The 27,988-nt window shown below is 38.5% G+C and overlaps 1 protein-coding gene across 1 annotated transcript in view; it reads left to right on the top strand.

Annotated features, from left to right (window-relative positions):
* Positions 1–23,561: 23,561 nt before the first annotated feature.
* The window catches only part of LOC127647012 (phospholipid-transporting ATPase VA-like), a 69,199-nt gene continuing 64,772 nt past the window's right edge, over positions 23,562–27,988 (top strand). Inside the window, exon 1 of the mRNA XM_052131053.1 lies at positions 23,562–24,144. Within this exon, the coding sequence (XP_051987013.1) occupies positions 23,720–24,144 (425 nt within the window). The 5' untranslated portion in view covers positions 23,562–23,719. The remainder of the gene's footprint in view (positions 24,145–27,988) is intronic.

Raw genomic sequence — 27,988 nt, 5'->3', positions numbered from 1 at the left:
CCTGGTTCAAACCGTATGATTAATCATTGATTACAATCACCCCGAGCATTCCGGGTTTGATAATAAATCAACAGAGGAATTGCTCGACGTAGTTACTCGTGCTGTGGCCAGGCTTAAAATAGACTGAAGACCAACAAGACCCCCAAACGCTCCAAATTTTGTCTGGTGGCCGGGGGAAGGGAATGCCTCATCAGTCCCTTCCCTTCTTTAATGAGCTCCATGACGAGCTTTCTCATTCATGGAAGAAACCCTATACTTCCCGTGTTCACGTGTCCTCGACGTCGATATATTCGACTATCGTGGGTGCTGAGGCACAGGGGTATTCGATGATACCGTCGAGTGAAGAGACGCTTGCGGGTTATCTCTCACCGGGCTCTGCATCATCGATGAAAAGACCCTCCCTCCCCACGAAGCCGTGCAGGACCACATCCACGCTAGTGGGGAAGGCGTATCAAGCGGCGGGTCAGGCTGGTGCTGCCCTGCACACCATGGCGGTCTTGCAGGCATACCAGGCTGATCTGTTTAATTACCTGAGTGCAGGTTCCGCGATCGATGAGGAAGCATTTTCTGAGCTTCATCAAGCTACGGACCTGTGTCTTCATGCGACCAAACAGACAGCCTGTGCTATTGGCCGGTCTATGTCCACGTTGGAGAGACATTTATGGCTCAACCTATTGGGCATCAAGGACAAAGAAAAAACTTTTCTCCTTGATGCCTCAATTTCACCTTCTGGGCTTTTTGGAGACGCTATGACTACCGTTATCTCCAGGTTCCAGGAGGCAAAAAGCCATGAGGAAGCATTTGGACAATTCTTCCCTTGCCGCACTCAGGGGGCGGGGCCATCGGCCAGCCAGTCCCACCCCGGTCCTGTTAGAAGAGAGGCTCAAAAACAGAGCGTGGCGAGTCGTGCTCCCCCTCATAAGGACTGGGGACAGGCTCATCGCCCCCAACAGCCTCCAAAGCAAGACCTCAGGGCAGTTATTTCAAGGAGGAAAAAACCCTGAGGGTCTTGCACTCAACCTGGTGGGGGTAGCTCCCCTCGGGACAGGGCGCATGTTCTATTCACTACGCCCCTCCCGGTACCCTCACGAATTCTCTCCTTTCCCGCCACCTTTGGTATTTTGGGAAGCAGAGGCTTCTAACTAAAAGTTGGGTGTACCGCTGTTTCCTGCCTTATTCCAGGACTCGGTACACCTGACATCCCCTCAACAGGAAGTTCTGAAATTAGTATCCATCCTAGAAAACCTGGCAGCGTGGAAAGTTCTGCCTGGTATTTCTATGTGAGCTCTAAGAACAGTAGAAAGTGGCTACAGAATTTAATTCTCTCACCTTTGCCGCGTTCTAACAGCGTAGTCACCACCTCCGTCAAACCGGATCAGGCATGTCGACAAAAAAATAATAAAAAAAATAAAAAATGCAAATCTCCTTGTTAAAGGGGCCATAGAACGTGTTCCCCTTCCAGAGAGAGAGTCAGGTTATTACACCATATACTTCCTGGTTCCCGTGGAGGGTGAGGGGTTGCGTCTGGCATTAGATCTTAAATCCTGAACTACCCAGTCTGGGTGTTCAAGTCCAAGATGCTGCCTATCAAGACGATCGTGTCCCAAGCCCAACATCATGTTTGGCTGGTCACCATTGGACTTATGATGCTCTTCTTCACTTAGAAGTTCTGCCGCAACACAGGAAGCTCCTGAGGTTCACTTTTGGGGGCGAAGCCTTCCAGTATCGGGTTCTTCCATTCGGCCTAGCCCTCTTAACCTGCACATTCACAAATGCATGATGCAGCGCCGGCTCCTTTGTGACTCCGGGGCATCCGCATTTTGAATTAAATAGATGACTGGCTGATCCTAGCGCTGTTCCAGCAACTGGCAATTCAGAACAGTCTTAGCTCATCTAGTTTCTCTGGGGTTGGGGGCTCAACGCCATGAAAAGCATCCTCTCTCCCACTCAGAACACTGTCCATTAGGTATGTGGTTCGATCACTATGCGGGCACAACTGTCTCCCGCTAGAATCGAGTCCATTCAGTATACCCTGAGCAAAGTCAGGCTAGGTCAAGGTTCTACTAGGTCTCAGGGCGACTGTGTCCTCGGTGATCCCTTTGGACCTTCAGCACATGAGTCCGTTTTTGTTGTGGCTCAAAGCCAGGGGATTTCTTTCAAGGGCCAAACCCCCTAGGCTAATAAGGGTTACGCGCCTCGGGTTTCGTTCCCTTTCTATGAGGTTCAGACCCCGGTTTTCTACCTTGGGTCCCACTCTCACTTGTTGTCGCAGGCTGCTAACGACAGACGCCTACCTGATGGGCTGGGTAGCAGCCTTAAGTTGTCGTCCAGCTTAAGGGGATAGTAGGGTCGTCAGCTCGGTTGTCACAGTCACTGTCTCGAGTTGATGGCTGTATTTCTGGCCCTGAAATACTTCCTCCTGAGGCTGCCATGTCTTGGTGCAGGTTGGCAATACAGCGGTAGCCTCTTACATAAACCATCAGGGAGATCCACGTTCTTGTCAGCTTTATTTCTGATGCATCGGATTCTCCTTGGGGCCCAGGGCAGCTCCTGTCACTCAGGGCAGTTTATATCCCTGGATGCCTGTATGTGGGAGCAGATTTACTGTCCAGACAGAAAATACCAACGGGGGAGTGAAAACTCCACCCTAAGGTAGTAGTTGGCCAGAGTTCGACAGCAAGGGTCTTGCCTCTTACTGATAGCGCTGCGCTGGCCGAACAGGGTTTGGTTCTCTGATTTAATTTCTTCCCTCATGCTAGGCCCCTAAGGGTACCAACTGAGGGACACAGGGCTTTCTCCTGAGGTTATCGAGACAATTTTTAATGCTCGGGCTCCCTCCACTTGGAGCAAATTTGGGTGTGATTGTACAGGGCAGAAGAGGACCTCTTCGCCTGTATGAACTGTGCAATGTCTCCTCTACTTCTCCCTGAGTCACCCAGCCCCCTTGGGTCTGGACGTTATGACACATACATGACCCAAAATGCGTCTGTATGCGTTTCTTTCCCCAGTTTCTCTGCTCCCGGGAGTCTTGGCCAATGTTTGCCAGCAAGGGTCTTGCCTCCTACTGATAGTGGGATATTCATCCCTGGCCCGAATTGTGAAACCTTTCATGCTAGATTTTACAGGGCAGAAGAGGACCTCTTTGCCTCTGTTAATAGTGCAATGTCTCCTCTACTTCTCCCCGAGTCACCCTGGAGTCTCTAGTTCCACGTTCCTTACAATAGAATCACCAATAACAAGGGCTCTTTCAACATGATTCTCAGTGGGTGCATCACTGAGTGGGGAGAATAGATTGGAAACCCTAACAGGAACGGAGAGTCGTGTCTCTTTGCTTAGCGAGTATGCCGCCGAGACATAACCCAAATGCCCTGCTGCGAGGGCGCTAGAGCTGGAACAAAAGTGTGTGTGTTGCTCGCTGTTCTACTCGCATCCAAAACAGTATCTACTGGCATCTCTTTCTCACTGACCTCCACTAGCGTTCGGATGAGTGTCTCTAATTCATTAACCTTCTCCGTCAGCCTGTCTAATTCCTTACATTTATCACATGTGAATCCCTCACTGCTGACGGAGGAGGCTTTTGTAAACATGTGACATGCAAAGCAGGAAGAAATAACATGAGAGGATGCCATGACTTACCGCAAATTTGTTGTTGTTGTTGGTTGTTCCTGTGCGGTAAGTGTTTGAGATTGATGTGAATCTCTCACACAATTGTTTGTTGTTGCTGGTTGTTCTTGATAAGTGGTGCTTTGCGATCGATGCAATAATCTGTGTAACACAGAGGAGAAAAACAGGTGCACGTTGAAAATGCACACAATTTAATCACAATAAAAATAGAAAGTGGATGCAGGTGGAATATGCATGCAGTTGAATCGCGACAAGAGAATAATGCGAGGGAAAACCTGATGCCCACTGAAAAATGGCAGATGTTAAGGATTAAAGGCTGAAAACAGATATATAAGCGATGTTATAAAACTAGCAGGCTAAAAACACAGACTTGAGCTAGGCGCCAGCAGCAACAGGTAAAATACACACAGATGAAACAGTAGAAAAGCAGAAAAACCTGAAACACAGTAAAATATGGCTGGAGTTTGTTTTATAGATTGTCTGTTGTGTAATTCTGTTTTTCAAATTTTGTATAGAAACTCCGGACTTGAGCAATCTATTGGCAAAGTTGTTTCAGGGGCTCTCATAGGCTTACACAGACTGTTTGTCTTTCGAGGGATGGATGCTGGTTGGCACTGTCGTCCACGGGGTTCATTTGCAAGTTTTTGTTTTTTTGGTTCAGGGGGAGGCTCAGGGTTTTATTGTTGCACAAATGTGGAATGTGGTCGTTATAATTTTATTTTTGACACACAATAAATGTTTTTCTAATATGTCAAAATGTCAAATGTTAATATGAGTGGATTGCCTCTCTCCATATGGAATGTGAAAGGGTTGGGGCACTCCATAAAAAGAAGGTTATTTCTCTTCTTAAATGTAAGAAATATGATATATTGTTTCTTCCCTGCAGGAAGCTGTACATTTTGGGAAGATATGGTGTGGACATATTTTATTTAGTGCTGGCTCAAGTAAGAGCAGGGGAGTCATTAAACTGATAAGTAAACATCTATTCAAATGTCAGATGCAGAAATTCAGGGGCATAGTCTGATTTTGGCTAATATTTACACACCTAACACAGATGATCAGGGCTTTTTTATAGATCTTGAAGGGATGTTGCAAGCCGCTGGCACCCCTCATGATATAATATTGGGCGGAGACTTTAATCTTTTGATGGACTCAGAAGTGCATAAGCCCCCTAGAGCAACATTGACACTTCACATGAAAAATCTTGGTCTTACAGATATTTAGGAGACTTTTGAACCAATCTGGTAGGGACTTTAAATGTTTTTCATCAGTCCATAAGATTTATTCTAGAATAGATTTTTTTATATCTTAGACCTCATTTCATCTGTTGTTGATTGCTCAAAATGAAACATCTTAGTTTCAGATCACGCCCTAGTGAGAAAAGGTTATGGAGTAAAGGAAATCATATAGTTGGCACTTTAATGTATCCCTTTAGCAAAATCCTGAATTCCAACAAGTGTTAAAGGCTGAAATCAATGTTTATATGGAGACCAACTGGTCCCAAGTATCCTCTGTGTGTGTGGCTTGGGAGGCAATTAAGGTTCAGATCATACAGTATGCCTCATTCATCAAAAAATCCAAAGAACTTGTGGAGTTGGAAGGGAATATAAAAAGCGCAGAGGCAGAGCTGAAGTGCTGAATGTCATCTGATAGCCTCAGAGAATTGACCCAATTGAAATATTTATATTCAGGGCAAGGCAGTCATACTTTGAGATATCATGCAAGGGTGCGTCTGATGCAATTTAAGATTTTACATATTGGACCCCTTCTAGATTTTCTTGGCTTGGTCATTAAGACACACCCACCTGCTAGTAATGCCAATCAGAAGCCGGGGACATAACCCATGTTTTTGGGGGATGTGGTAACTTTGCTAGCAGTGGAGTAATAGGCAGACGAAGACGATGAAGTGTGAAGAACCCAAGTGCAGTTTATTTAAAACTTGATATCCAAAAACATAAATACAAAACAAAACTAGTCTTGACTTGACTTAACAACGTTAAAGAATACTTGACCTTCAAAATGAACCCAGCAGTTCAGCTTCTTCGTTTACGCCAGGGGAATCGTCCCCTGGAGGATTATGTCGAGGAGTTTTGTGGACTCTGTGATCTGGGTGAACTTCAATGAAGTCGCTCTTAAGGACATATTCTGGGTGGGCTTAAATGAGCCAGTCTGCTCCATGATGCCTGGAGGCAAGATTGAATGGAATCTGGCTCAGTTCATGGACTATGCCCTTATGCTGAGTGGTTCTTCGTTCACTGTTGCAATTGCGGATGAGAAATTCAGCAATTCCACTGCACCCACTGTCATGATCACCACACCACAGTCTACTCCATGCATGTCACAGCCAAGCTTCAGTCTGCTCCATGCCATGTCACGGTCTCGAGTCTGCTCCACGAGCCAACGGCCACGCCTGCCATGACCAACAACCAAACGTCTATGCCTGCCATGGCCAATGAACCAGCATTGCAAGCCTCGTCCGCCCCAGAGTCTGCGTTGCAAGCCTCGTCCATCCCAGATTCAGCGTTGCAAGCCTCGTCCGTCCCAGAGTCAGCTCTCACTGAGCTATTGGATCTGAAGTTGGTTCCCGCCCTTGTGCCCACCCTGAGTCCTCCTGATCAGCCAGTCCCCACCAAGTCACCGGCTCGACCATCGCGCCCTGTGACATCTCAGACAAGGGGAACTTTCGACCTTCCAACACCACCTAGATCCTCTGAGCCCTGGACTCCACCTTGGTCCTTCGATCCATCGACATCACCTTGGCTCCACTGTGGTCCTGCAGCCTATCGGCTTCACTGGGGTTCCTCGTACCTCCAGATCCTCCTTAGTCTATCAGTCACCTGGCTCCACCTTGGCTCTCCAATCCTCCAGTTACGCCTTGGCTTTTCGATCCTTCAACACAAATGAGGACCTCTATCCCTACGGCTTGGCCTTGGTCCTCAGCCTTCTGATCCCCCAGCTCCGTCTTGGTCCTCCGAGCCTCAGGTGCAGCCTTGGTCCTCCGTGCTTCCGGCTCCACACTGGCCCTTCAAGCCTTTGGATACTCTCCGGGCTCCAAGTTCTCCAGTTTCACCCCTCAAGCCTCTCATGGCTCCAACTTCCATGGCTCTGCCTGCCTTCATCGAGCCTCCCTTAGCTCTGTAACCCATAGGTCTCTGCTTCCATGTCCTGTCTTGCCAGGCCATGCCTCAAGGCTTTTTTGGAGGGTTCTCGGGGAGGTGCAGTAGAGAGGGGTTTCTAGTTTAGATGTGTATGTGCATTCTTGTTGTAATTTGAAAGTATACTTTTACTTTTTTTTATGTTCTAATTGTTGGTGACCACTGTAGTGCATGTTTGTGTCAGGTGTGGGTGGGGGGTAATTTTCAGAGGGGGGAGTTTAATTAACATAATTTATTCTGTATTTTATGTTGTGTTTGTTTGTCTTATGAATGGTACCATTCTGAGTACATTCTAGAGACTGTACTGCATGAAAATCCTAGGAGATCAGAAGTTACAGAAATTCTCAAACCAGCCCATTTGGTACCAACAATCATGCCATGGTCCAAATCACTGAGATCAAATTTTTTTCCCCATTCTTATGGTTGATGTGAACATTAACTGAAGCTCCTGACCCATATCTGAATTATTTTATGCACTGCACTGCTGCCACATGATTGGATGATTAAATAATCGCATGGATGATTGTTTGTGCCAGACCGGCTGGTTTGAGTATTTCTGTAACTGCTGATCTCCTGGGATTTTTACAGTCTCTAGAATTTACTGAGAATGGTGTCAAAAACAAAAATCATCCAGTGAGTGGCAGTTCTACAGATAGAAATGCTTTGTTGATGAGAGAGGTCAACAGAGAATGGCCAGACTGGTTCAAACTGACAGAGTCTACAGTAACTCAGATTACTGCACTGTACAATTGTGGTGAGAAGAATAGCATCTCAGAATGCTATTCTGAGATGCGGGTTGGCACTGTTTTGGCAGCACGAGGGGGACCTACACAATATTAGGCAGGTAGTTTTAATGTTGTGGCTCATCTGTGTATATGCATGAGGTCCTTCTGAGTGCACCTCCAAAAAATTGAGTGTCTCTACCTCTTGGTGGCACTATAATAACAAAAAATATAAAAATGGCTCTAACTATGGAACTGTTGCTCCGATTGACTTAAAATTTAGCATACAGTGTCTTTGTCATAGTTGCCATCAAGGTCTATGAGGACAGTTGCATACCTTACAACATGGCCTCCATTGACCAATCAAATTTTAGCAGCTATTAGGGTTAGAAAAGGCCTATTTGTCTCTTGGCACAAGAGGTCTGCTCAAATTGTGAAAATAATTGACCACTGGGAGGCGCTATCATGTTTTTCAAGCATGTAAATGGTTGTATTTACGCTGTGTTTCACACACATATTATTAACAACTTTGACTTAGGAACCATTGGTTTGAATCAAATTGTCTGTTAAATATTTAAGATTATTTAAATAAACTACTTTTTAAAACTAGTCCTGGGCCGTTTGCCTGATCGGAACCAAACCAGTCCAGCAAGAGTACCAATATGAAAATATTATCAATGGAATTTTTAACCTTTGATTCATCATCAAATGGTATGCCAAACCGGAACTAGCAGAACAGAATTAGATATCACCACATTATAGTGACTTATCTAGGAGGTCAATCTGAGGACACATGAAAAAATTGTGCACCTCTGCATCTTGGTGGCGCTATAAGAGTCAGGAATGTAAAACATGTCACATCTCTGTGCTACCTAACCTGATAGTTATGAAACTTGGGGTAATTTATCATAGTTTTAGGTGCATATGGAGTGTTTAATTAATACTTAATATCAGGAGCATATGTACTTAAAGGCTCTAAAAGCTTGAACCCCATTAATTGCTGCTTGCAGCTGTATTTATTATTATTATTCTGCCCTAAAACTGATCCTGCAGACCAAACCATAAATCCTAGAGACTTGAAACTTTGGGGAATGGTAGTACTAAAGCTGACTATCCATATGCATGGACTCGCCTTAATCAGCCAATGGGGGGCGCTACAGTGAACAAAACTCTTGAACCTTGTGATTCCTTGCATCATGGCGAATCTTTTGGAATACCATAACGTTTTTGCTCCACCATTTCATATTTCCGCTATATGGATTGTTTGAAAAAAAACTTGTCCTAGGCCGTTCGCCCGATTGGAACCAAACCAGTGCAGAAAGATTCAGCAGAGTCCCAATATGAAAAATTTGAGATTTTTTTAATTTCGATTAATCGTCAAACTGCAAGCCAAAATGTATATAATGGCTCTGGCCACTTTTACTAAAACAGTTATAACTCATAAACGGAATGAGATATTATCACCAAATTTGGTACACATATGTATGGAGTAACTCTGAGGACACACAAAAATTTGCTCTGCATATTGGTGGCACTAAAATAATTACAAATATAAATATGGCTCTAACTCTGGAACCCTTGGTCCGATCAACTTGAAATTTTGCATGCAATGTCTTTGGCCAAGGTGCCATCTGGGTCAATGAGGACAGTCTCATAACTTGAAAACCTTGGCCGCCATTGACCAAACAACTTTTGTCAGCTATTAGATAGGGTTAGAAAAGGCAGATCAGAATGAAACATGGTAGGCCTATTTGTCTCTTGGTCCAAGAGGTCTGTGAAAATATGGGGAAAAAAAGGCCACCGGGAGGCGTTATAGTGCTTTTCATGCATATAAATTGTTGTATATGCTGTGTTTCACTCAGATGCACGTTATCCATACCCAGCCCTCTGACCCCAGATTACCTGGCATATGTGAAAAATAGATTTTCACTGTAATGTGTGACAAAAAATTAAGGCTTCTATTCATTTCTTAAATATTTAAGATTCTTTTTATTTTTTTTACTTTTTCAAACTAGTCCTAGGCCGTTCGCCTGATAGGAACCAAACCAGTGAAGAGAGATTCTCTGGAGTCCCATTATCAAGAATTATTTGCAACGGTATGCCAAAACATTCAAAGTGGCCATAGCCACATTTACTTAAATGGTTATAACTCTTGAACGGAATGAGATATTATCACCAAAAATGGTGCACCTCTGCCTCTTAATAATACTATAACATTCATGAATGTAAAAACATTTCATATATCTGTGTTACCTAACATGATGGTTCTAAAAAGATTAAGGCACTTTATCATTGTTTTAGGTGCTAATGGACTGTTTAATTCATACTTAATATTGGTTGCATATGTACTTAAAGGACCTTAATAGCTTGGACCCCATTCATTGCTGCTTGCAGCAATATTTCATTATTCTTTATTTAATATATTATTAATATTAGTAAATTTGAATGTGTGATTATAATGACATTTTTAAGTACCTTTGAATGATAAACAATTTTGGTACAGTATGAGGTCATTACTTTGGTCATCCAATGTAAAATCTGGGTCCTGAAATCCAGTTGAGAACCATTGCATTAATCCATTGATTTCAGTGAACCTGTTTTTCTGTGCACTCCATGGAGTTGTTAGGTGTTTACCATCTCTATATGTTAAAAGAGAAAATGTATGCTTGATATTTGTAAGGGAAGAAATAGAAATGTGATTTTCCCATGCCACTAGTCAATTTTATTATTTCATTAGTTTAAAGGGCATTTTTGAGCACCCTCAAAACACCCTGATATTAGAGCTTCTCCATGCTGGCAGAGAGTGGCACATTGTCTACCATATCAACACCATCCAAATCATACTCCTGTCTCCAGGCAACCAGGACCAGATTTAGGAGGATGTTATCTAACTGTTCAAAGCCATTGTAAGGTGTCTGACAGGACCATTGCTGGATTGTGAACTTTCTGTTCCTCACTTCTCCAGGTCTATGCTCCCACTCACTGCAATCTGTGAATGAGCAGCGCATGGTGGTCCCATCACAACAAGGCTCAAAGTCTAATTCACAATCTTTCACTATGAATCTTCCAACATCCACACTATCTGCTGATACCATCTCAACATTCAAGAACCAGCTGGAAACACATCTGAGCACCAATCTTAACCAATCCTCACTAATTGCACTTACTATTGAACTGAACTTGCAATTACTGTACAAAAAAAAACTTTCTTCTGCACTAGCACTTCTATTACATCCACCTTGAGAGCTTGGCAGTTCAACACTGTAGATGTTGTTGAACTGTGTATGACAAATTGCTTGCTATGTTCCTCATTTGTAAGTCGCTTTGGATAAATGTGTCTGCTAAATTACTAAATGTAAATGTCATAAATCCTCCCCACTTGATTAATCTAATTTCAAAAGAGCTTGTCTCATTGCCGGCAACTACAATAGGCTTTTACCTACTGTAGCATTGATTGTTCTCAGTTACACTCATACAACAGCTTGTTGATCATGAGAGCTGGAAAAGGAATGTGTGGTCGGGGTTTTTGAAATGTGATGCCCTTTGCCGTTTAATACTTACTGTATGGTGCGGTTCAAAATAACCTTGTTTCCCTCTGTACCAAATAGGTCTGCAGTGAATGAGTGAGACAAATGACATCGAAATGAACCCTATTAAAGAGGTTAACATTTTAAAACACACAGTGTTTGGAGAAGCATACTTCCATATTACTCTTACTACTGCACTGTATACTGGTATGTATACAGTGCATAGTATGCTATGTGTCTCTATTTATTGAAAACCTATGGAATATGTGCACTATACAGCAGAACACACTGCAAGGAATACTGTTTCCCACAATTTGCTGTAGTCCAATTAACCTTCCATTTTCTGTTATGCATAAAACAGAAATAATCTCAGCCACAATATTTTAGTATCCATTTTTGTGTTTTTCATCTTGTTCTCATTATTTCATTGGACTTCCAAGAAATAATGCTGATGCACATAATTTCTGCATCACCAAACAAAATTGCCAAAATAATGCATTAAAAAAATGTATGCTCAACCCATCTTGCATTGGTCATAAAACAGTCCCACTGGTTGAGGCAGTGTTGCTGTGTTGGGCAGTCAGGACCTTCAAACAAATCGAGGAATGATTGGATAGCACAACAGAGCCACATTGTTTACATTTTCTATGGAATTTGAATACAAATGTCTTAATTAAAGGGATAGTTCAGTTAAAAATGAACATTTTGTCATAATTTATGCCATCCCAGATGTGTATGGCTTTCTTTTTTTTCTGCTGAACACTTTTTCACATTCTTCTTCTTTTGTTTTTGGCGATTCACATTCTTTATGCATATTGCCACCTACTGGGCTGGGAGTAGAATTTAAAGCAAAAAAGGACTTAAATATTGATCAGTTTCTTCCCCACACCTATTATATTGTTTCTGAAGACATTTAACCACTGAAGTCGTATTGATTACTTGTATGTGGCCTTTATTTGGGTGAACTATTCCTTTAAAATTGTCTCTGCAATTAAGCTGGTATAAGAGACAATATATTAAATTACATTTTTAAGCTTTAAAATGTTTTATCACACAAACATTTTATTACAATGCAAAATACTGCTTTTATTTGTAAGATGATAACTGGAAACCACTTATAGAATTATGTGAAACATGAATGTACTTACAGAAACATGAATGTAATTATGTCATATGAAAAACAAAATAAAATCACATGATAACAGTGTAGCATACTATTGTTTGAAATCATTGCATGCGTACTGTTTTACACACTGGACCTTAATGAAACACGAGCAGAAAACATTTTGGAGTAAATCGCTGGTAATATGATTTTACGTAAATTGTCCCATTACATTTTAATGGGACAATTAAGTTAAGAATGCATTTACACACAAATTGCTCATATTTCATGAATAATGCCCACTGTTTTTTTTTTTTTTTTTATAATACTAAACAAATAGTAAGCATTCAGTGTATACAGCGCAGTATGTAGTTAACAGTAAGTATTCCATTCTACACAGCCAAACATTAGGCCAACTACAAAGACAGCATGTCATGGCGATGGTGTACTGGATGGAGTCTAGCACTCTCTGCTGGTTAGTTATATACTTGTGCGTTTAATTGACTTGTCCTTTGTACAAGACTGCTGCAGCAAAGCACAACATCAATTTACTAAGCAAGAAAACGAGATCAAGACAGACCAAAAGAATAAAATAAGCTAAGATACCACATACATCAGGGGGAATTAAAAAAAATATATTATTCAAAACTTTGGACTCACATTTTAATATTTTGAGAGAAAAAATGGCAAATTCAGAAGTATGAAAAGACTAAAATGCTTAATTTTGTTGACATATTTGATGTACTTTTAATTTCCTAGAAAGTTTAAATGTTTTTGTTTGTTTTGTCAACACTAAAAGTAATATATTGGCCTATATTTTAATGAGTAGTATTAATGCCTTCTCACAATGCTTTTGATGCACAATGGACTGCTTATTATTATTATAATTCTGTTCATTTTTGAGCAGCCCCTTTTTCTTTAGAGCAAAACTCACTGTCTCTCTCCTTCCCTCTATTTCTTGATCAGTGTCTCTCTCTCTCCCTCTCTTTCTACCCTTCTTACCACTCCTCAATAACTCATCTTTAACGGATTCTGCCGCATCCTCTTGAGATTGGCCCAGAAAGCACATTCTGGTGTTTCAGAACTCTGCTTGTAAAAGAATGGGAGTGATTGGGATGTGAATGTGCTGCTATCAACACTGTCCTCATACTCATTACAGCACAGTCACAGACAAATGAACAAAAATAAAATCTGCACTCACGACACAAAAAGTATTGAGTTTGTGGGGTTGTTTATCAAAATAGCACGTCTGCAACACAGCACATGAAACACAGACTTACAAAGGACCTATAGAGAAAACTATGATGTACCATACTGAACTGTTGACCTTGTTTTCAGTGTTGATAGGTGAATGTGCTTGGCTTGTTGAGGTTTTTCCTCTTTTCCCACAACTAAACAAAAGTAATGCCTTTTTTTATTATTTAATTAATGTAAAAGGTGACGGATGCAGTCAGTCCACAACATTCTGGGTAAACTAACCCTTTAATTTAACCAGTAGCAGTAATCAGGGGTTTGAGGGGGATATATTGTCTTTTGTCCTCCTTTTTTATTTAATGAATTGGCAACTAACATTGCGCTAGCAACGCCAGGGTCATGGTTCAATTCTCAGGCAGGGAACACACAAACTGATAAAAAATGTACACTTATAAAAGCTTCTGCAAAATGCATTAATATAAATATAAATGTGAATAAAACAGGAACCTGAAAAATAAATAAATAAAATCCATGATCTCTAATGCAAATTCACTTGTGCTTATATTATGGTCTGTATAAAAGACCAAAATATAGCTGAATAATATGTCCCATATTTTTTTTAAGTTCTGCTACAAGCACAATAAGGTGGTAGAGGACAGGACCTTTGTCTCGCCAGCAGTTCTGTTTTCAGGACTCATCAGAATGCCATCAGCTCCTCTTCAAATAACTGGAAGAGGAATAATTGTGTGTGTGTCTGTGTATGTGTGTGTGTGTGTGTGTGTGTGTGTGTGTGTGTGTGTGTGTGTGTGTGTGTGTGTGTGTGTGTGTGTGTGTGTGTGTGTGTGTGTGTGGTTTACACTGACATTCTTTTAGGTTACAAACTGGTAATTACGCAATTACGCATTATGCAATAAATGTGGTTTATGAGGACATTTCTAGTATATTTATTTTAAATGTAAAAATGCAGAAAGTGTTTTGTGAGGATTAGGTTTATGGGGAGGGTTAGGGGATAGAATCTGTTGTTCATACAGTATAAAAATGATTATGTCTATGGACAGTCCTTATAAGGATAGCCGCACCAAAATGTGTGTGTGTGTGTGTGTGTGTGTGTGTGTGTTAACAGGAAAATAGAAAAGGAGAAAAGATCAGCTGAGCTTCCCATCCAAACTATTTAAAATTGTATAATTTGAATTTAGATACGTACTTTGTTTATTTATTTATTAAATAAATATAATATAAAATTTATTTATTTATTTGAACATTCACTCATATTATTATTTGCATACTTATATTATTACGGCCACATCACTGATGCTACTCTTTTTATTACATCCTAATTGGACTTTGATTTCTGTAAAAAATTGAAATGTCAACTAGTATGTCAATATTTCAAAAGACCATCAGTATATAACAATCCTCTACATCTCTCCTGAAGAATATCTAGTGCATTCTTGTGTGAAACCTGGAAATATTTTAATCACTTACATTTTATGGCTCAGTGATTCATTGCAGTGGTTGCTAATTCATTTGAAAAGCAAATTATTATAAAGGAAATTCATTAAATGTGAATGATAATATGTTTTGCCTGGAGAATTGCAAAAATATATTGCTGGTTAATTTGGAGGAAAATTGTATTCTTGGTAAATTAGGTGTGAATAAACAAGACAGTACTACTATTAGATCTTTTCCACTCCGATAATCGTAAAAGAACACAAGTGTTTCTCAAACTATTTAATTTGTACCGTATGCATAATGTAGAGCCTAACTAATGCTAATTATCTTTCAGGTTTATATTTTACTTTTAACAGGATTTCATGTGATCATTGTTATGGAAATGCATTCATTTATGATTACGTTTCACAGATAGATGATTCCAATTAATCATTTGATATTCAGTTTAATTAGCCTGTCCACATACCGTTGATGAATGATATTATAATTTATTATTATTTCGATGTGAAAATTACAAACAATATTTGCCATTGAAGACAACACAAATCTTACCAGCATGAGCAAACCTTCTCCAAACACTCCTATAACTGCTACACGACTACGACGACCACAAGGGGGCAACTTCTTAGGACATAACACCAATTGTTAAATTATCTAATCTAAGCATATTCCACAGTTCACACTTTAAGTAAAATTCATTATATGTGTTAAAGTGACAATACTTAATCTACTTGCTAAGCACAATGATTTAGTGCAGCGAAATAGTGTCAAATGCTGAATCAGGTTTCAAGCCAGGCAGGCATGGACACTCTCCTGGTTTATTGAAAGTGGAGTTTGTATCTATCTAAAGCTCCAGATCTCAGCAGATTTGCGAGTGCCGGGTCATTTAGCCCCGAGCGCACAGGGCAGGAGGAGATCAATCAGGGCCCTATCCGGCCCACTGTCATCCTTGATTTGTAGTATAGCGTCCAGCTGTTGGGTTTGGGAAAAAATAATGGCTGATTGGACTATGTGGCAACTTGGCATTGGGGAACAATTCAATTTCCTTGTGATAGATGGCCAAAGAGTGCCAGGCCTGAGACACTGCAGCATACTGCCTCTGACCAAACAAACACAGGCCTGAAAAACAGTGTTGAGACAGGTAGCATTTCCATGCATTAGAGCTGACTGCCAGATAGCCTCTGCGGTGATGTGGTTTTCCCAACAAAAGAGAGTAAAAAGAGAGCTCTCTCTCCAAAAACGCAGGGGAAAATTTAATCAATGTTAAACTAATTTCAGTCTATTAAACAATCTTTCCCCAAAAATCATTATATATAATGGGTCAGAGGAACTGTGTACATGCAAATAAATCAGCTGTATCACATGAACTATAGACCCTCTGTCCAATGTTCTGTTCACATGCCAATTATGAAGAAATCACATGTTGATGAAGTTGGACTTGCAATCCCTTAGATTTGAATGGAGTTTAATCTAGTTATTTCCTTGTATTAATGTTAGTTCTTGCATCTTCATTAAGACAAACTGATAAATTCAGACAAGCAAATATTTTTCCAGCAATTCACACTGCAAAATGTATTTGTTTGAATCAAGGTCAGCAATGCAAGCTTTAACTGAATTTGTTCTGATTGGATCTGGATGAAAAATAGCTTGTCCAAAAAAAAAAAAAAGATCTGATACAGTCTATTACCAGACAACTTTATATTTACAACAAGAAATAAGTTATTTAAAATCCAATGTGCTTTTTTTTCCCCGCCACACCCGAGCGAGTATAAAAAAACCCTAAGCTGAGTTTAAAAATGCAAACCATGGTACACTGTAATGCCTTTAAGATAAATAGAAGTCTAAAATCTGTGACTTTGTGGGCTTGCAGAGACATAAATCACCATAGAGCACAATTCCCACATAAATATATTCTGCATTTACACCAGCATGGTATTAGAGAGAAGAGAGAATGAAAAAAGTGAGCCATGCTCAAAGAACAAAGCTACCTTTAAAAACAAGAAGAAAAAAAAAAGAGTAAAAGAGTAAAAGGACACACAAAACTATTATTGTCAAAATTGTGTTCTTCCTCCCCTGATCCATAGTGATATATTTTTTGAAGATTGAACCTTACCTCATTGTAATTGTCTATCCCTACATTTTATAGATACTAGCTCTTTATAAAACAGCTGGCATATGCCACAGACAAAGACAGATGTCAGAGGACAACTTGCTTTGTTCCTTGCTCAAGGGCACAACAGCAGAAGAGAGAGAAAAATATCCTAAATGGAATTCGAGCCAGTTCTTCCCGTTCTTCCAGTCATCCCATTACTGTCACTTTAATAATACTCTTCCATCCTTACCACTTACACAAGTACAGCAATGGCAACCATACTGTACTGTATGTTTACCCACATGGTAAAGTAACCCTTACCGTTACTATATTATAATTATATGTCTGGTATGCAATGTATTATTTAATTCCTCAAACTGCTCATCACACATTTAAAAAAAAAAAATACTTTTTTTTTTTATTTTTGTATTATTTTACAGTAAAATATCTAAACATCCTTTAAACAAGGTAAAATTTACTTGAGAAATAAAATTAGCCCCAAAATAAAGGGATATATCACCCACAAATTCTGTCATTTTTACTCATTTTACTTATTTTGTTCCAAAATGATATAACTTTATTTTCCCTGTGAACACAAAAGGAGATGTACGGAAGAACATTAGCCTCAATCACTATTCAGTTACATAGTATGAAAAAAAAAGATTCTGCAAATCTGACTGGATTCTGCTAATTATCTCCTTTTGGGAATGAGAGTCATACCAATTTGGATCTACATGATGGTAGAATTTTCACTTTTGGGTGAACTTTCCCTTTAAGATGTAATTTCATGTTTTTATCTTATAATTTTCCATTCGTTAACATTAGTTAACAACATTAGTTAACATGAACTAACAATGAACAATACTTAATAAGCATTAATTAATCTTAGTTAAAGGGTTAGTTCACCCAAAAATTAACACAAACAAGGATTTTTAGAAGAATATCTCAGCTCTGTAGGCCATACAATGCAAGTGAGTGGTGACCAAGTCAAGTGGTTTTTATTGTGGTTTCAACCATACAGTTAGTACAGTACACAGTGAAAGAGACAACATTCCTCCAGGACCATGGTGCTACATAAAAAACATAGGAAAAACACAGAACCACATGAGACTACACAGACTAAATAACATACCTAAATAAAGTGCATGTGCAAACGTGTGCAAAAAGTATGGGACAGTACAAGAAATTACTAAAAATGAACAGGACAATAGGCACAGTAAGAGACAGTACAGCGCCGACCAGTACAAAGTAATGCAAAAAGATGACAGTTTCTAAAAATGGCAAATGTAAACATAACATACTATGAGATAGTGTTCTATGCACATAGCAGTTATTGAGGTAGCAGCCAGTTATAAAATGACAAACTTAAAGTGCAACTGAGGACACGTGTGTGTGTGTGTGTCAAACCAGTCTCTGAGTATTGAGGAGTCTGATGGCTTGGGGGAAGAAGCTGTTACACAGTCTGGCCGTGAGGGCCCGAATGCTTCGGTACCTCTTGCCAGATGGCAGGAGGGTAAAGAGTTTGTGTGAGGGGTGTGTGGGGTCATCCACAATGCTGGTTGCTTTGCGGATGCAGTGTTTTTTGTAAATGTCTTTGATGGAGGGAAGAGAGACCCCGATGATCTTCTCAGCTGTCCTCACTGTCCTCTGCAGGGCTTTGCGTTCCGAAACGGAGCAAGTCCCAAACCAGGCAGTGATGCAGCTGCTCAGGATGCTCTCAAGATGTCCTTCTATAGAATGTAGTGAGGATGCTTTCCTCAGCCTAATCTCCCTCTGGGACCAAAGCCCCAAAAGGCCAAAAAGGAGATAATGTCAGCATAAAAGTAATCCATAAGTCTCCAGTGGTTTAATCAATATCTTCTGAAGAAATCCAGTTGGTTTTGGGGTAAGAACAGATCCAAATATAACTCCTTTTTCACTTAAAATTTTGACAGCAGTCTCCTTGGCAATCATGATATCAAGCTCGATTACACTTCCTGAAGCACCATCTAGAGCTCTCTGCACATGTGTCAAGCACTAGGAAGTGTAATCAAGCTTGAAATCATGATTGTGCCTACAGACTGCAATGGGAAAATGTACAGTGAAAAAGGAGTTATATTTTGATCTGTTCTTACCCCAAAACCAACTGGATTTCTTCAGAAGATACTGATTAAACCACTGGAGTTGTTTGAGTTCAGCAGAAGAAAGAAAGTCATAAACCTCAGGGATGGCATGAGCATGAGACATGATGAGAAAATGTTTGTTTTTAGGTGAACTTTTCCTTTAATATTAATTTCAATATATAGTCATAAAAAAAATTACATCAAAAGTTGTATTTGTTAACATGAGTTAATGTACTATGAAATAACAGGAACTAACAATGAACAATAATATTTTTATTAACATTAACAAATTTAATTTTTTTAAATATTTTTTTATTGTTTGTCCATGATACCAAATGCATTAACCAATGTTAACGAATGGAATGGAAACATATTGTAAAGCGTTTCCAGTGTATTTTTCGAATACATCGCCAAATTGTTTTTCTTGTTTTAAGCATAAATCTAAAAACATTTAGAGAGGTTTACCCTTGGAAAAATAAACAATCAATTTGCTAATGAAGTTGCTTAATCCTTCTATGGTAATAAGTCTAATTATCTTACACAAGTTTACTTGTAATGTTTCTTAAATCTTATCTTAAATGTATTTTGTTTTAAGGATGTTTATATCATTTTCCCTGGAAGACAAAAATACTGATTAAGAAATGATATTTTGCAGTGTATTTGGCAACTTATACATTTATTGCAAACTTGTTTGTTTCATCCTTAAGACAGATGTTCTTTTTCAACCAAAAGATAAAAAGGAATAAACAGATAAGAGAGTTTAATAAACTGCAGCAGGCAGCTCAGTTGCTTTCACCTCATATCATGCTTCTGAGTCACAGCGGAGCTGATCAACTTGTTTGTGGAGGGAGTATAAACATAGCTATTTGTTAATAGTGTCATGGCATATGAATCGCCACCAAACAAGGGCGTAGATTGCACTGAATTATCCACATTTTTGGTGTGGTCTATTTAATAGACCTTCAAATACTTGTGGGGACACAGCCCACGTGAAACCATACTGCACTACCACTAAAAAATGTCCAATAGTAAATAAGATATACAATCTCTGTATTTGGAGTAATAATTACATAATATAAATAATCTTTAAACTCAATTACAGCAGTAAAAACACTGATCCAAGTTTTATTAAGGGATGAGCCCGAATGCTTATGAGGGGGAGAGAAAACAACAATAATAGCAATACATTACTAATAAACTCATTCTAAAGAAAATGAGTTTATTTCTTTGAAAAACATTAGATAAGTATGATGGTGAAGACAAAGGATATGAGCAATTTGCATCTGTCTTTCTTTCATCTGGGTTTACTTGTTACAGTGCTTTGTCAGTTACAGCTAAGCACCCACATAATTTACTTACCGATGTAAGTTAGACCACACATCTAATTCTGTATAACATTTGAAACACACTCAGTTTACACTGAGGACTACTGTATTTATCCACATGATTAACTACAGAAACTTGTGGTTTGTTTCATTTAAACTGGGTGAATGCAACCACTTTTCATCTACACTCAGCAAAGCTCTGATGAAATCTAGATAATTAGCAAAAGTTTGTGGCATACTTTGTTGCATAATTAATTAGAGTTTAATGCAAAGTTTTCATTAAAACATTCAAACTTTTTACTTCACCTTAATCATTTATTATTTGTACTTTTGAACAGTGTTGGAAATAAGTAGAAGTACTGAGAAATATTATGACTAAAGTAAAGAGTAAATAAGTCGTTTGCAAAAAACTACTCAAGTAATTACGTTACTAGTTAATTTATGAAAATTATATTATATATAGTATATACGCTTAGATTTTTAGAACACAAAGACATTTTTGTTCTTGAAAGAAATCGATGCTTCCTTTTACCAAGGATGCATTAAATTGATCAAAACTACTGCCAAAATAATTCATTGCAAATTATTATTATGGTTTGAAATAATTGTTTTAAGTGGTATTTATTTAATTTTTCTTTACCCATGATGGCAAACATATACTGTATCACCTATTCCTTACAAAAACATGCTTAAGTGCTATTTTGGTACTCAAGAAAACGTTCTTATTATTAGAAGAATTGAAAATGGTTGTGCTACCATGCGGAAATCACAATACAGTGGGGGTTTTCCCCCATTTGCTGAGGTATTGAGTTCTTACAAGATGCTTTACACTTGCAAGTCAAATTTTGGTTTTAAAAATAGGCAAAAAGAAACATATTTCTCCTGAAATTCAGTTTTCTCCTAAAGTCTATTGTTTTAGAGAGATGAAGTCTATTTCATGCATTACTGTTTTGAAAAAATAAATAAAATAATCTCTAACCAGGATAGAGAGGAAAGTGGAGAACCAGATGCACAAACAAAAAGACAAGTCAAATCACAGTATCTAGTTTGAGAAACAGACTCCTCACAGGTCCTAAACTAGCTGCTTCTAAATGCCAAAGACCTGCATTGCTGCAAGATGATTCCTACACATATACAACATTTATTTAAATAGAAATAGACATTTGCAACATTCTAAATGTCTCTAAATGATATAATGTGCATTCCTATTTAAGGTTTATTTTCATTCACGTATGTCCAAGTATTTTGGCTATTAAGTTAACATAATATACTAAACTAATATAATGCTATATCATAGAGGAGGAAATGTATCCTCTATGATATTGAGGCAATTATCCAGATATGGAATGAGATTATTAAGCAAACTGTTATCAACTCCTACATGCCAACTGAATAAAATAAGGCAAAATAAACATTTCACACAGTGTTTAGTGAGATATGATTGGTTCAAATGCTAAAATTGCTTGTTCTGTATATGTATTATTGTATTCCAGTTGTAATAATAAAGTCTTAATTGACATTATGTTTTGTGATTTCTCATACCTTCTTTACATAACATCCATCCCTTGTGCACTTTTGGCCTCAAGCAGGTGAGGCTTTTCAGACAGATAAACAGCAGCACAAGGCAGGGAAGTACAGCACTGTAAGCGAGAGTTTTACCTGCTAGGACAGTTTATTTTGAACAAGAGGGGCGAGCTGTTACGGAATATAATGCAGGAGTACAATATCGAACTGATGCGGATTGATAGAAGTGGAGCCCATCTGTGCGTGCGATGGTACGAGGAACCGGACGGCGGGGGAAAAAATAATGTTCGGTGAATGAAGATTGTAATGTATGTAATTGTAATTATAACAGATATTATTAATAAAACACAGGAACTCATTGCGTGGGCATTTTGTGCCTCCACATTTTACTTTTTTTTTTTTTTTTTTCATTTCAGTGGCATTTTTCCCCATTAATTTACAACACTAATGGCATTGTATGTTTATAAGGTAATTGTTTTAGACATATATTAGTAAGTAAACAAAATATCCCCATATATATCAAACTATATTGTATTTGTAGTTAAAGAATTCGCCTACCTTAAATACAAGTGAAGTTTGATCAGTGGTTAAACATGTTCAGATGGTTCCCTCGTACCTGAATGAACAGCTCCTTTCCAGAAAAAATGTAATATGCAGAAAATCACAGTATTACAGTTCTTGTATTGTGACAGGTCAGAAAGTCTTGAAGAAGCTAGAGAAGAGAGGACACCGGCAGCAGTTTATGCAAGCCATATATCATGGCTGTGCCCTGCGGGCTTCCGAAGTGGAAGCGCGTTTTAGTTTATAAACAGATTTATAAAAATATTAAGTATTACATGTTTAAAACTATGTAAACAAAGAGTGGAATAAACAAACTATTTAATATTTATTGTGTGAAAATAATTTATATAATTTTTTATTAATATGTCATTTCCACCACATATTGCCTCAAGTTTTTCCAATAGTTGGTCTACTTTTTAATCAAGTTGACAAAAATATCAGTGAAGAGCATGCCTGAAATGAGAAAAGTGATGTTTGAAGAAACATATATATATATATATATATATATATATATATATATATATATATATATATATATATATATATATATATATATATATAGGAAGACAAAAATCTGACTTTTTTATTTTAAATAATAATTTTATTTCCACCACGGAATTCTATTAAACACAGAATCTGAGATGTGGAAATTACACTGTGTTAGGCATTTTCATGACTTTCAAAAAATAAAATGACATAAAATAACATTTTAGTAGATAAATAAAAAATAGAGTTTGAAAAATGTTTCAAGCGAGACTTTACTAAAAGTCCACAGTGATAAAAGTTTTTTTAAGTATTTTATGCTACTTTAAAGTGGATGAGAGCACAGGCTGCTCCTTTCACGAAGGAAAAACACTATTCTCAATAGTAACGCGTGGCACTTCCAGTTAAGCCGTTTCAATTGTAAATGGGCGGTGCTTCGTTTGTGTCAGATGGACGTGTTTAGTACCTCCCTGTTTTTCGCTTGTTCTTTCATCGCAGTATGCGTGAAACACCGCAACAACAGTCATGTGAATAGACTTGAAATAGCCACATTGATTGGATAGGTTTATCCGTATAAGCTACATATCTTCAATGTGTAACAGCGCGTAGGTATAATCGCTCCGCCCAGTCTATAAGCATCAACTGAGGGGAAAAAAAGATGCCGCAGTAAAACTTTTCAGTGCTTTAACGAGGGAAAAGGAGATAATCGCCACGATGGATGAGAAAGACAGAACAGAGTGAAGAACTTTCTATACTGCCATTCATCATCAGCGAGGATAAGCATGATTACATAGATACATCTTTTTATTTGTTCAAAGAAAACTGAGACAAAAGTTTAGCGAGTTTTGGGCGAAGTATGGCGCGAGAGATTGGAGAGTCTGGAGAAGCTAAAAGTGCCAAAGTGAAAAAGCATAAAAGGAAAAGCACAAAGGAGAGCAAAACAAGGACTGTACACGCCAACATTTTGTATGACCATACCAAAGGAGGGGATAACCCCAACAGACACTATGCAGACAATAAGATCAAAACCACAAAATACACTTTGCTTTCTTTTCTACCGAAGAACCTCTTCGAGCAGTTCCATCGATTTGCCAACGTGTATTTTGTTTTCATAGCCTTACTTAATTTTGTCCCTTTGGTCAATGCTTTTCAACCAGAGTTGGCTCTTGCCCCTGTGGTATTTATTTTGTCTGTTACCGCTATCAAGGATTTATGGGAGGACTACAGACGCCACCGTTCGGATAAAGAAATTAACCATATGGACTGTCTCGTTTACAGTAGGTAAGCACGTAAAAACTGAATAAAGCTCAGTGTATTTGTTACATTTCATTGTCGAGAATGGGCCAAACATTGCTACTTTGACATGGTTCTCAACTAAGGCCTGCCTACCTGTTGGTTGAACGAGTACACTCGGTTCGAGATTGAAATCCTAGCAAGCTGCCTCAGTAGGCAACATCATATGCGCGTGTCAAAAGTGCATATAAATATAGCCTAGGTAATTTCTTAAAGGTGCACTCAGTACATCTTCCTCATTTGTAAAAGGTTTTACTTAAACTAAATGAATAGTAATTTACAAATATGTGTATAAAATCATGACCACTCGCATATCACGAAGATATCGGTAACCTTATTAAAGGTGTTTTATTCTACGTGGAGCGGGTCCCCTCATGGGGTCTGCCTTGTTGTGATTACCAGCTGAATACTACTTGCCTAATCTCAGTAACCAATAAGACTGTGTAAATGGTAAATTTTTACATTGGGTTTGATAACTTACAATTATTGTTTTTGAATGATGCTGCATCCAGACACCTGCCATATTGACCAGCACAACATAAACAAGTTGATGTAAAAATGAAGTGCATCTTCAATAATGCATGTGCTTATGATGCAGTTTATGTTTGCAGCTCAGTAAGTTTTGAGTCACATCCACAATCCTTGTAGGGTAGTTTGGGCAGTGGTATTGGCACAACAACACATTTACGTTTTGGTGAATTTTTGGAATTGGTAGAAATGTGCCTCACTACATGACGTACTGATGAAAGATTAAAAATTTCACTGGGTGAAAATAAATGCTGTCTGTGGCATCACATCAGAATGGCTAAGTTGCATTCCAGGCCACAGTATCTCTTATTGGCTTTGCCTTTCTAAATCAGTTTAAAAACAAATTGTCTTATATTTTATTTAATTTAGTGTAGGCTTATTAGCTTTGGACATAGTATGTAACTGTAGCTAAAGTTTTAAGTATGCTCACTTAAAGTAGTGTTTACTATTCATTTTAAAACTATGTTTAATATATATGAAATGGAGATTAGATTAAACTAGGTTCTCATTGTTTGCAATATGAGAAACAAGTATTACCCTGGGCCCTTGTTGTGAACTTGTCAGCTAATCTTGCTTAACATGGAAGATTATTGTTTGCATGATGTTTAAATTCAATTTTGGCCTTGGTGATAAACAGTGTGCTGATAGAGTGAACTTGAAGCAAATTATTCACTTCCATCCACTTCTACAGTCCTTCACCACATAAAAATTGTTAGGGAATTTCACTTTGTACTGAAATGGACACTGTCTAGCCTTCCTTTGTAAAACAGACATTGCCAATGAGAAATCAGAGTGAGCTTTATTGCCAAGTATGCTTCTACATACTAGGAATTGTTCTTGGTGACAGGAGCTTCCAGTGCACAAGCAATACAACAACAAGACAGAAATAATAAAATAAAAATAGAAAAAAAGCTAATAGAAATATAAGTAGTTAGAAATACACAATAAGACACATTATACATGTAGTATTTACAAATACAAATCTGTTATACAGTGCAAGGGGATGTAATGCAGAAGAGGTAGGAAATGTTAAATGATATAATTGAATAGGCTGTGTATTTCACGAATTTCACTAATTATAGTATAGCTTTAACTGTTCGTGAGATGGATAGCCTGAGGGGAATAAACTGTTCTTGTGCCTGATGGTTCTGTTGCTCTCTAGATTCGGCCAGAAGGCAACAGTTCAAAAAGGTAGTGGGTTGGGTGAGTGGGGTCCAGAGTGATTTTACCAGCTCTTTTCCTCACTCTGGAAGTGTATAGTTCTTGAAGGGAGGGCAAGGGGCAACCAATAATCTGCTCAGCAGTCCGATCTGTCCTTTGTGGTCTTCTGATGTCCAATTTCATAGCTGAACCAAACCAGACAGTTATTGAAGTGCAGAGGACAGACTCAACGACTGCTGAGTAGAACTGAATTAGCAGCGCCTGTGACCGGTTGAACTTCCTCAGCTGGTGAAGGAAGTATAACCTCTGCTGGGCCTTTTTCACAATGGAGTCAATGTGGGTCTTCCACTTCAGATCATATGAGATGGTAGTGCCCAGGAACCTGAAAGACTCCACTGCTGCCACAGTGCTGTTTCCAGGCACTGCCCTATAACTATATTTGTTGCAAGTGTCACATGCCGGACATAACTAAGTTATTTAATAGACCTATAGTAAATGATTAGGCTATATACTTGTGTGCTTACAAAATCTTTTATATCCCTCCTTACATGGTTCATATGGGGGGAATTTAGCTCATATTAAAGGAGCCCTATTATGCCCCTTTTTACAAGATGTCTCAGGTGTCTCCAGAATGTGTCTGAAGTTTCAGCTCAAAATACCCCATGGATAATTTATTATACCATGTTGTAAATGCCTCGTTTTGAGTGGAACCAAAAACACGCTGTTTTCGTGTGTGCCTCTTTAAATGCAAATTAGCTTCTGCTCCCCGCCCCCAACATAACTCTGGTGTGCATGAATACAATCAGAGACAATGGTAACTTTAGTTGCGTTAGCCGTGGAATCGGCTAACAAGCACATTCGGAAAGGCGATTTGCAAACATTAACAAAATACAAAGTGAGATAGTTAAATCTTCAGGATATAAAGCTGGAACATGAACAGTTAGTACTGATCCATGCTTGAGAATAATTTTTTTTTAAAATCCTGCTTAATATTGAAACTCATTCACAAAGCAGTCTGGTTTAAACCGATTTGCACAAACACATTTTTGTATGTTTTAGGGCACATTTTTTTCAAAAACAAAACTTGTCCACGCGGCGTCCTCAATGGCTCTAATGCCGGGAGTACATGAAGACTCTTATGTTCACGTTTACAGCCAACAACAGAACACTTATGATGCTTACGAAGCTGAGACATTATTCTTCTCACCGTATCTTCTCCAAAAAATGGCGGACTGTGTGTAGATCACTCGAGAGGATCTATGATAATAGAGTAGAGTCCGTAACCGGTCGTGGGCCTGCTCTAACCTGACTTTATAGTAGAAATGAAAACCATTCATTTTTACATACTGTTTTTGATTAATATAAATATAAGAAAGAGGAGTGGATGGACTTTTCACATTGTAGGGTGGTTGTGTACACACACTGTCGACTCAAATGTATGTACAAACATCATGTAAAAGTGAATTTTGCATAATAGGTCCCCTTTAAGGAATAATTAGGGTTCAGTACAAGGTGGGTTCAATTGACAGCATTTGTGGCATAATATTGATTGCCAAAAAAAAACAAATGAGGGGAGGAGGGGGTTCGTAAACATTAAAATACACACTGTTTCAAAAGTATAGCCATAAGAGGTAAACAGTATGAGTGTTACAAGATTTTAGTGTAATAAAATTCCTTACCTTTTCTGTTTAAAGTTAATAGCCAATTTTATAACTTCGTTGCCATGACAATGTAATGTCAACAAATCCAAAAAACAACTCTAAAGATCATGGTTTAACAACTTTACAGCTCAAATAAGACACAGTTTTAACAGAAGAAATTGCTTTTATACAGTTATAAGCTTAATATTTCTGCCTTTAACCCCTCCAAAAATTGTATCCATTCACTTCCATTGTAAGTGCCTCACTTGATTTGTACTTTTTGTAAAGAAAATAATTTTTTGTGTTAATCAACATTATGCCACACATTTTCCTTTTAAAGATAGTCAATAAGATGAATTTTTAAATATGTATATCATTAATATACACCGATGAGCCAACACATTATGACCACTCACAGGTGAAGTGAGTAACACTGATCATCTACTAACAAGGCAACATGTCATGGTCTGGGTAGATTAGATGGCAATCAGTTCTCGTAGTCT

This window comes from Xyrauchen texanus, chromosome 7 (assembly GCF_025860055.1).
Source record: "Xyrauchen texanus isolate HMW12.3.18 chromosome 7, RBS_HiC_50CHRs, whole genome shotgun sequence".
NCBI lineage: Eukaryota > Metazoa > Chordata > Actinopteri > Cypriniformes > Catostomidae > Xyrauchen > Xyrauchen texanus.
The sequence above is the reverse complement of the archived record's forward strand: the minus strand, read 5'-3'. Positions and strand labels throughout refer to the sequence as shown.